The 11101-nt window shown below is 39.4% G+C and overlaps 1 protein-coding gene across 1 annotated transcript in view; it reads left to right on the top strand.

The window, feature by feature from the left end:
- rab21 (RAB21, member RAS oncogene family) overlaps window positions 1–10275 on the top strand; it is a 10367-nt gene extending 92 nt beyond the window's left edge. The window contains exons 1-7 of the mRNA XM_034135757.1: window positions 1–380; window positions 7121–7180; window positions 7260–7367; window positions 8343–8406; window positions 8504–8558; window positions 9280–9368; window positions 9840–10275. The exon at window positions 1–380 is cut by the window's left edge and continues 92 nt beyond it. Coding sequence (XP_033991648.1) covers window positions 243–380; window positions 7121–7180; window positions 7260–7367; window positions 8343–8406; window positions 8504–8558; window positions 9280–9368; window positions 9840–9979 — 654 coding nt within the window. The 5' untranslated portion in view covers window positions 1–242 and the 3' untranslated portion in view covers window positions 9980–10275. The remainder of the gene's footprint in view (window positions 381–7120; window positions 7181–7259; window positions 7368–8342; window positions 8407–8503; window positions 8559–9279; window positions 9369–9839) is intronic.
- The last annotated feature ends 826 nt before the right edge of the window (window positions 10276–11101 follow it).

The following is an 11101-nucleotide window of genomic DNA, read 5'->3' as shown; positions in this document are numbered from 1 at the left end:
GCAGCTTCTCTTCGGACAGAAAACGGAACCAGCTCCACCTTTAGACCCGGTTCTCCTCCGCCCGGCGATAAACATCCACCAAACCCGGCTTCTCTTCTGCTGTCGAGGCGTTTCTCTCCTGATTGTATCCCAAGTCGGAAGCTGATGTGAAGCTACGCAGGATTAGCATTAGCATCGTTAGCTTGATTGTTGTTTTGATTATTTCACGAAAAACAACGGTTTTTAATAAGAAAAAACAGACCATGGCGGCCGGAGGGGCGGGCGGCAAAACCTACTCGTTCAAGGTGGTTCTTCTGGGGGAAGGATGTGTGGGGAAGACGTCCATGGTGCTGCGGTACTGCGAGAACAAATTCAACGACAAACACATCACAACTTTACAGGTAAAACAGCACACAAAATATACAGGTAAAAACACCACAACTGTTCAGGTAAAAACAACAACAACAAACGTCACAACTGTACACGTAAACAAACACACAACTTTAAAGGTCAAACATCAACATTTTACAGGTAAAACATCACAGCTGTACAGGTAACACAACCAGGAAGCTATGTTAGCTTAGCATAGCTTGATGTACCTATATAGATATAGTTAATGGATAATAGAGGGGGGGGGGGGGGGGGGGGGGGGGGGGGTGTGTGTGTGTGTGTGTGTGTGTGTGTGTTGAAATGTCACTAAATACAATCCATTTCACTACAAATTCAAAGCCCTTTAGTCACAATTTCTTCAGAAATTGTTTTAAAAAATGATATCAAAGAGAAAGTTAAAGTAATAATTTAGAGATTGTACAATAAATAACAACTATACATGTGTACAAATAGTTATATAGAGAATGTCAGAAATGTATATGTGCAAAATGCCTGATACATCTGGGAATAAATGCCCTCCAGAAAATGTTTCAATAAACCAAAAAAAGGGTAAAAATATGTGAAATGTTTCAATAAATGTCCTAGAATTTGATAACATATTAAAGAAAATAAGGGAAACATATCTGAAAGGTGTTTTATGTTTTGATCAATATTTAACTCCAAAAATATTAACAAATGTCTCGTATTTTCCTTGCTAAAAATGTCAGAAAAATATATCAAGAAATGTCCAAACTGGAATTTATTACAGTCATGACAATAAATACAATACTGTACCATTAATGCCGGAAAAGGGATGTTTTCAGGGGGAACGGTAGGGGTTAAATACATACAATATTGCTTAAAATGTATATTATAAAACATTATTAATGCTCTGTGAGTATTGTACAGTTGAATATATATTGCAGAGTATTACACAAGATCATTATTACACAAGGTATTCTAAATATAGTCCTCTAAGTAACTTGTGCAATTCACAACGGGGCTTTGACAGCCTTTCAAAACACCTTAAATTAAGAGTGTAAAAACGAATGTCTGAAAGGAATGCTGCACACAGTGTGAGTAACAGCCAGTGACGCAGGTGAAGGTGTGGACATATCTGAAGTTTCATTTCCTCTTTGCCTCCCCCCCTCTCTCACCCACAGGTGCTCCCTTTATCTCTCTCTCCTCCCTTTTCCTCTCTCTTTGAAACACCTTTAATACTTTCTGATTGCAGTTCCTCAAATAGGAGCTTTTGATGCTTTTCTATATTTAAATAACTGTCCAAAAAATATGAAAGATAAGGGTTGCATTATGGGTAATGTAGGCAGCACGTTCTGCCATGGAAGATGGATTTAAAAAAAGACTAGAACTTCGATCATCGATTTTGATTTATATATATATTTAAAAATTCTTCATGGGAAGTCTTAAGCTGCGTTTCACTTCGGTTAAATGGATTCCTTGCGTCCTTCACTTGCGTCGTTTCCCTGCGACTAGTCCCTCCCACCAGGAAGCATGGAGAGACGCAAGGAAACCACGAGAAGCAGGGAAATGAGTTTTAGGAGCAATGGGACGTCGTTTCCTCCGGAGCGTCACGTGAAGCCACGTCCGTTTGTGATGACGCTGCACAGCTGATCGTCTGACAGCAGCCAGATCAGTGCATGGGCTGCATCGTCCAATCAGTGAGCGATACACAGTAAGGGGGCGGGGCGAGTGTCTGAGGATTTCACCGGAGGATGGTCTGGTAGTTCCTCGGTTATCGCTCCTCGATCCTCGGTCCTCCGGCACGAATAAGGCCACTGGGACGCTACTCAAGATGGCGCAGACAAATCAACTTCCAGTGAAACCGAGCCCGAGGAGCGAGGAGATGAAAAATAAGAGAAGTGAGACGCACCCTTATGGCGCATTTCCACCACACGGTCGGCCTCGGCCACGCTCGGTACTGCTTGGCCGCGTTGGGCCTTAACAGGGCCGACTCACTTCATGCTGCGCTTCCATTACAGTTTAGGAACTGGGGTAGTATCTATAGTAACGCAGTGTAGGCGGAGCCGTGGCGTCATCTTCAATGAGAACCCCAGAAAAACAACACAGCTGTTAGCACTCAGAGCTCACAGCTCCTCATATCTGTTCAGAAACTAGACAAAAGTTAAACAAGTACAAACCACAGACTGCCTGTGTCATGGTGAATACAGTCGCTGCTTTATTTATGTCTGTAGGCCGTTGTTGTGAGTGTGGACGGTCGGAGCATATACTGCGTTAGCTTAGCCAATCTCCATTTAGAAAACACGCATTTTAAAAGGTTTTTCGCCTGCCGTCTGTCTGCAGACTTGTCAAAGCATTAATTCATGGTTTTTACTAACCGGTATCAGTATGTTGTTACTTCGGCATCATTTTGAAACGTGTATTACAATTAAATCACGGTCAAATATGTCCATCTTGTTGTAGTTGTAGCCCCCTTGCAGCGATCCTCTCTCTAGTTTAGCATACTCAGCCCGACTCAGCCCTGTTTGTTGGCCTCGATAGAACCACAATTTTGTCGGGCCAGAAAAGAGGTGAAAAAGTGGCCCCGGGCCGGGCCGGGCCGGCACTAGGCCTAGTGGAAGCGCAACCAAAAACGGGCACGGCACGACACGGCACGCTTAAACCGCGCTCCGTGCCATGGTGGAAATGCACCATTAGTCTTGGTGTTTTCTCCAAGAGAACGACCCACAAATACAGACGGAAAATATTCCAAATACCTGTTTTCCATATTTTCTGATCTCTGAGGAAACGCTCCCAGAGTCTCGCTGTGTGTTTTTGAATAATCCCACCCCAGGGTCTCTGCCAGAGAAACTCATAAAAGGCGGTTTATCTGCCGCTCAGAGGTTAGGGTTACTAAAGTCAGACAGACAACGGGAAATACTGGAAGGGTGATGCAGCCAGGGACGGATCAATAAACACTTAGAGATTCATAATGAAGCCTCGGAGCTTCAGTTTGATTTTACACGTCTGAGAAAAGAAAGAAATTAAATCCGTCTCTCAGGAAAAGCTCTATAGAGCTACACATAGAAGAAGCATGCATAAAGAACATGGATGAAGAGTTTGTCAGTCACATGCTCTCGTATATCTGCAGGACACACACACACACACACAGAGAGAATCACACACACACACATAGAGAGAAACACACACACACAGAGAGAGAGAGAGAATCACACACACACACACAGAGAGAGAATCGCACACACACACACACACACACACACACCACACACACACACACACACACACACACCCACACACACACAGAGAGAGAATTGCACACACACACACAGAGAGAGAGAGAATCACACACACACACACACACACACACACGGAGAGAGAATCGCACACACACACACAGAGAGAGAGAGAATCACACACACACACACACACAGAGAGAGAGAGAATCACACACACACACACACACACACACACAGATAGAGAGAGAGAATCACACACACACACACACACAGAGAGAGAGAGAGAATCACACACACACATAGAGAGAATCACACACACACACACACACACACACACACACACACAGAGAGAGAGAGAATCACACACACACACACACACACAGAGAGAGAGAGAAGGGGGGTTACCTTGGTTGCTGATTGGCTAATGGTTACACAAGCCAAAACATCGTTATGACATCAAGTGGCCAAAATCTGATCAGCTCATTTTCAGACAGGTTTTTATAGAAATGGATCAAAAAGAGAGAGAATCTTTGTTCCTGAAACTTTGGTAAACAACAACAACAACGTGACGTCCGAGCTCTGTAAAAACCGTCTGACGCTCGGTTTGATTCTCAGATTTCTGGAGGAATTATACAGTTTTTGAGGAAGAGAAATATTGTTTTCTGATCACTTTAACATTTTACGGGAAAAATCTGCATTTTGGTTTGAGGGCGCAGAGACCCTGAGACCGTGTCAAATAATAATTGACCATAACAAAATTAACATAATGACAGTTTTTAATAAAAATCAAATATATAATACATTAGAAAATTGAAATAAAAATAATAGTTAAAATGCATAACCCTTATAAACACAATGGAACTTAAAAATAAATTGTTTAAAATGTAAATCAAAAGCCACTTAATACCACTTATATAATTTCCCTTTTGATCCATCTTTGAGTTTATAAACCTCTTATTAAGTTATATTTACTTTCTGTATTCATCTGTACTTAGTTCTTACCTCAAGGTTTATTTTATTTCTTTATACTTAGGTTTTTTATTCTAAATAATCAACTTATTGTTAAGAGCGATGAGAAAATGTGAAAACAAGTTGTGATATAATAGTTTAAACTAATAAAATAATGATATGTGTTCGTCCTTTCTCAGTGAGTTTGATTTAATATCATTTTTTATATAAGTTCAAATACGTTTATTTACTTTAAAATGAGTTCTGATTCTACAAAACAAACAACTTGTTAAGCAAATAATAACAACAGGAACAATAATGGAGCAGCACACAGTGACCTCATTTAGAGAAGGACACACCCAGTCAGCTGACACACACACACACACACACACACACACACACACACACACACACACACAACTGACACACACACACAATCACTCACTCACACACACAGCTGACACACACACACACACACTCACACACCAGTCAGCTGACACACACACACACTCACTCACTCACTCACTCACACAGCTGACACACACACAGCTGACACACACTCACTCACTCACTCACACAGCTGACACACACACAGCTGACACACACTCACTCACTCACTCACTCACTCACACAGCTGACACACACACACACACACACACACACACACACACACACACACACACCAGGGGCGCCACCAGGGATGTTGGGCCCCATGAAAATATATCACATTGGTTACTTAAACATTTTTTTCTTAATGTTCTAAAATTGTTTGGGCCCCTGTCAGTCACGGGCCCTTAGAATCGTCCTAACTTTTCACTCCCTTTCCCGCGCCCCTGGCTGACACACACACACACACTCACACACACACTCACTCACTTACTCTCACACACACACACCAGTCAGCTGACACACACACACACACACACACACACTCACCACAACACACACACACACACACACTCACCACAACACACACACACACACTCTTTAACATCTAGCCCCTGAATTTTGTTTCCCACCGAAAGTCCAATAAATCAGAAACCTCGACCTTTGACCCCGACGCACTTTGACCTCTTTATCAGATCTGCTTTCTAACTCTCAGGTTCAAATGAAAAAGGTTTTTGAACCCGTTTCTCTGAATAAAGTCTGAAAAATACGTAATAGTTATTTATTGAGACACGACTTCAAACCCTTTCCTGTATTTTTAAAAGTGAGCTTTTCAGTCGCAGAGAGATTAAGATAAATCCAGCAGTATGTTAATCCTCCGCTCTGATCCACGAATAACAAACAGCCAAGAGGTCAAAGGTCGTCTGAAGACGGTCATGTGATTTCTCTTGAGTTTTTTTTACCCATTTTAGGTCGTTTTTTCTTTCTATGACTCTTTTTTAAAATTATATTTAAAAGCTCCTGTTGCATTTTGTCTCTCCGTGTTTTTTGTTTGTTTTGTTTGCCTTGTTGTTGTTGTTTAAATGTGATTTATAAATAGACTTGCCCGTCAAGCTGGTTGAATTCAAAACACATTTAAGTTCGTACACCACACCCAACTAATACTTTATTTTGATTATTAAAGTTATTTTATGTTTTATTTTTTTATTTAATTATATAATCTGATGTTTTTTACATTATATTTATAAAGTTTTATTCTTTTCATCTAATATTTAATTTGATAATATTTGTGTTTTTTTTTGTTGGTTTCTTTATTTAAGTTTTTTAGTATTTCTGTTTTTTTTTCATTTAATTTAAATTCAATTATTTTGTTATTTCTACTTTTTACGTACCATTAACATTATTCTTAATTATCATGTGTCATTATAAATACACACCTATCAGTTTAAAGGTCTCCTATCATGCAAAAGTCACTTGTTGATGTCTTCTCTACATCAACATGTGTCCCCGGTGTGTCCCCGGTGTGTCCCCGGTGTGTCCCCGGTGTGTCCCCGGTGTGTCCCCGGTGTGTCAGGGAACTCACGCAGCGTCAGAGAATAAAACCCTCTCTCTTTTCCTCCATACCCAAATCTCTAAAAACGGGGGAACAACGGAGCTGATGCAGATTTGCGTCCGATATGACGTAATATCTGAAATGTGGACCCACGGCCCTATCAGAAAGTTGCTATCAGAAACAATGCCCGACTGTTTTGGACGTAATATGGTCGGTGTTTACATTAGCATCGCTAACACTCAGAGCTAACCTGTAGTGGAGAGCATGTGTGTGAAGAAGCAGGAAATAAAAAGGAACTCACCTTGTGGTATAACCGGCAAGAGAGAAAGCCTTTGAGCTCCATACTGTTTCAGAGAGAATCCTTGATAATCCATGATATGGCGTTTCATCACGGCAGTATTTAGTTTAGATGGTAGCTGCCGTTTAAAAAAAATACCCCAAATCAGCACTTTAGAAACAGGAAGTGAAATAGAGGGATATGAGGCATGGCTAGAATGGGTGATCTGTTTGGTATTTTGAGCAAAACACTTCATAGACATGTTTTTTATATATTTGTATATATCTGAGACCTATGCTATTGCCTACACACAGCATGATAGGTGACCTTTAAGTTCCTCATTAATCAGGTTCATTGATTATTAAATACTGATCCTTTGATCTCCTGCAGGCGTCCTTCCTCACGAAGAAGCTGAACATCACAGGAAAGAGAGTGAACCTCGCCATCTGGGTGAGGAACACACACTTTATTTACTGTTGACTACTAGAGTGTACACAACACACATATTGATGTTGTTGTTGTGTTCCAGGACACGGCGGGTCAGGAGCGTTTCCACGCTTTAGGACCGATCTACTACAGAGACTCGAACGGAGCCGTGCTGGTGTACGACGTCACCGACGAGGACTCCTTCCAGAAGGTAAACACTTTGTTGTTGTTTACTTTATATACAGTTAGACTGGTCCATAAGAGTGGATTTTGTTTACATTTAATTTAACGATTTATTATTTTAGTTTGAATTTCACTTTTTAATTTTATTTATAGAATTTAATTCTGTTTTAATTGTATTTTACGAAATGTTTATTTAATTTATTTGAAAAGTAATTTATTTTGTTTGAATTTAATATTTATATATTTTTTAAAGATTTATGATTATTGAATTAATTTATTTTTGTTTGAGTTTGATTCCACACACACACACACACACACAGAGAATCACACACACACACACACACACACACACACACACACACACACACACAGAGAATCACACACACAGAGATACACACACAGACAGACAGACACACACACACACACACACAGAGAATCACACACACAGAGACACAGACACACACACACAGACAGACAGACACACACACACAGACACACACACAGACACACACACACACACACACACACAGAGAGAATCACAACATTTCATGATTTTTAAATGTTTTATTTTTAAGGAATCGCTTTGCTTTACCAACCTTCCTCTAGCACAGGGGGGTCAAACTCAATTTCATCCCGGGCCACATCAGCATTATGGTTGCACTCAAAGGGCATATATAATATAATGATATATAAATATACATATGTAAATATATAATATATATTAAATAATGTATTATATTACATTGTTGGCCCTGCATTGGATTATTATCAGTTCTGGTCATAACTTCCTAAATAACTACGTCTGAAAGCAGAAGTCTAGGGCAAATCATTGAAAGTAAATATTCAACAATTACACCAATTGTATTGTATATTATATTTCTTTGCAAGCTCTTTGTGGGCCACATACAATTAGGTCGCGGGCCGGATTTGGCCCCCGGGCCTTGAGTTTGACACCCCTGCTCTAGAATATGATTTGATTGATATGTACGGTTTGTGTTTGCAGGTGAAGAACTGGGTGAAGGAGTTGAGGAAAATGTTGGGGAACGACATTTGTTTATGTATAGTAGGTGAGATATAAACAACACTAATCACTTCACTTTGATTTAAATCTATTTATTGACCAACAACTATCAAACAGATCAATAATAATTCATTTCTCTGCAGGTAATAAAATTGATTTGGACAAAGACAGACATGTTTCAGTGGAAGACGCTGAGAGGGGTAAATGTGTGTGTGTGTGTGTGTGTGTGTGTGTGTGTGTGTGTGTGTGTGTGTTGTGTGTGTGTGTGTGTGTGTGTGTGTGTGTGTGTGTGTGTGTGTGTGTGTGTGGTTGTGTGTGTGTGTGTGTGTGTGTGTGTGTGTGTGTGTGTGTGTGTGTGTGTGTGTGTGTAGTGTGGTGTGTGTGTGTGTGTGTGTGTGTGTGTGTGTGTGTTTCTATCTCTCTCTGTGTGTGTGTGTGATTCTCTGTGTGTGTGTGTGTGTGTGTGTGTGTTTCTATCTCTCTCTGTGTGTGTGTGTGATTCTCTGTGTGTGTGTGTGTGTGTGTTTCTCTCTCTGTGTGTGTGTGTGTTTCTATCTCTCTCTGTGTGTGTGTGTGATTCTCTGTGTGTGTGTGTGTTTCTCTCTCTGTGTGTGTGTGTGTGTTTTCTCTCTCTGTGTGTGTGTGTGTGTGTTTCTCTCTCTCTCTGTGTGTGTGTGTGTGTGTTTCTCTCTCTCTCTGTGTGTGTGTGTGTGTTTCTCTCTCTCTCTGTGTGTGTGTGTGTGTTTCTCTCTCTCTCTGTGTGTGTGTGTGTGATTCTCTCTCTCTCTCTGTGTGTGTGTGTGATTCTCTCTCTCTCTCTGTGTGTGTGATTCTCTCTCTCTCTCTCTCTGTGTGTGTGTGTTTCTCTCTCTGTGTGTGTGTGTGTGTGTGTTCTCATGTATTCTCTGTGTCTCTGTAGCTATGCAGAGTCGGTTGGAGCCAAACATTACCACACGTCAGCGAAGTTAAATAAAGGCATCGAGGAGCTCTTCCTGGATCTCTGTAAAAGTACGAAACTTTTCATAAATTCAAATAATAATCTGAAAAATGTTTAAATGTTTTCACCGTGATAACAGCACGTCTTTATAGGAGCAATTACATTTAATAGAAATACAGTTTTTTGTATTGTATCCTCACAAATCTGCTATTTTTAATGCATATAAAACATTTGTATTACTGTCTTTGTATTTTTAACATTTCATTTGTATCTCTCTATATTTCAACTTTTTATTACAATTTTCTCTGTATTTTTATTGTTTTCTTTGTATTTTAACATTCTATTTTATTCTCTGTATATTTTACATTTTTTATTTCCTGTCCTGTGTTTTAGCTCTATTCTTTTAAACCTTATTTGATTTATTTTAATTATTTTGTGTGTGTTTTTAAAAACCTAATATGTATTCCTCTGTGCCTTATTTTTTAATTATTTGTAAATATTTTTTATTATTAGTTTTAACTCTATTTAATTGTCTCTCTCAGGGATGATGGAGACGGCTCAGGCTGAGGAGCGGTTGAAGGGCAACGGCGCGAGCCAATCAGCATCGAGTAGGCGGGGCGTACAGATCGTTGACGACGAACCCCAGGCCACGCCCGCGGGGGGGTGCTGCTCCTCTGGCTAACACACACACACACACACATACACACACACACACACACACACGCTTGCACACACATTAACGAGTGGCTCTAAAACCCTAATAAAAAGTCCTTTGCTGCTAAGGATCATGGGAAATCACGTTTCAAATGATGTCCCTTCAAAATAAAAGCATCTCTTGATCAAAATCTGTCCAAAATCCTCCCGTTTTCAGCACTTTAACCCTTAAATATCTACAGAGTCAGTGACTTCACCTAAAATAAACACATGACAGATGTTGTTGTGTTTATTACGCCAATAAAAAAGCTGATTTAAAACAGACAGGAGATTTATTTTGTTTTCTTTACTTGGTGGGGAATCTCTCGTGGGATAAAACACACACACACACACACACACACACACACACACACACTCACTCTGTAAAAACTCATCATATTTATCCAGAAATAATCAAATAAATCCTGTTTTCGACCCAGAGGAGCAGCAGGGCGAGGGAACAGCGCCACCTGCAGGATAACACATTAAACTACATATTTATTCAATAAATCCAAAATATAATCCATACTTCTGTTTGAGCTGCACATTTAAATAAATTATAAATAACATATAACGTTCCAGGTCCTTAGAAGCTGCAGGTGATTTACAAAAAATAATTTATCGTAATTTAATAATTTAATAAATGAAATCAAACAAAATTACCAGATTAAACAAATCAGATAAAAAAAATACAAAACAATCTAAATATGTCCGTCTTTAAAAATGTGTTTTCTTTAAATCATAAATGTATTTACTTATTAATAAAACAACGTTTAATTAATTAAAATGTCAGGAGCTGGAAACAACAAAAACAAGTATAATTCTTTAGTCAATGTTTTTATTTATGAATGATTTCATCTCTAAATAATAAATATGAATATCTTTCTGATTATTGTGCAGCTCCTTCATCATCCTCTTCTTCATGGTTTTTAAAACACACACACACACACACTCATAAATAATACTGTGCATGTTTGATTTCTGTAAAAGGCTTTTTTCTGTTTTACTTTTAAAAGAAATGGTGAATAAAAAAACCCTGAAAAGCAGATATTTAATAATTTATATTCACGAGGCGGTGACGCACGTCTGACATCTGTACGTGAACAAAAGT

The sequence above is a fragment of the Trematomus bernacchii genome, unplaced genomic scaffold, assembly GCF_902827165.1.
Source record: "Trematomus bernacchii unplaced genomic scaffold, fTreBer1.1, whole genome shotgun sequence".
Classification (NCBI taxonomy): domain Eukaryota; kingdom Metazoa; phylum Chordata; class Actinopteri; order Perciformes; family Nototheniidae; genus Trematomus; species Trematomus bernacchii.
Note: the sequence above shows the minus strand (reverse complement) of the source record. Positions and strands in the feature narration are given on the sequence as shown.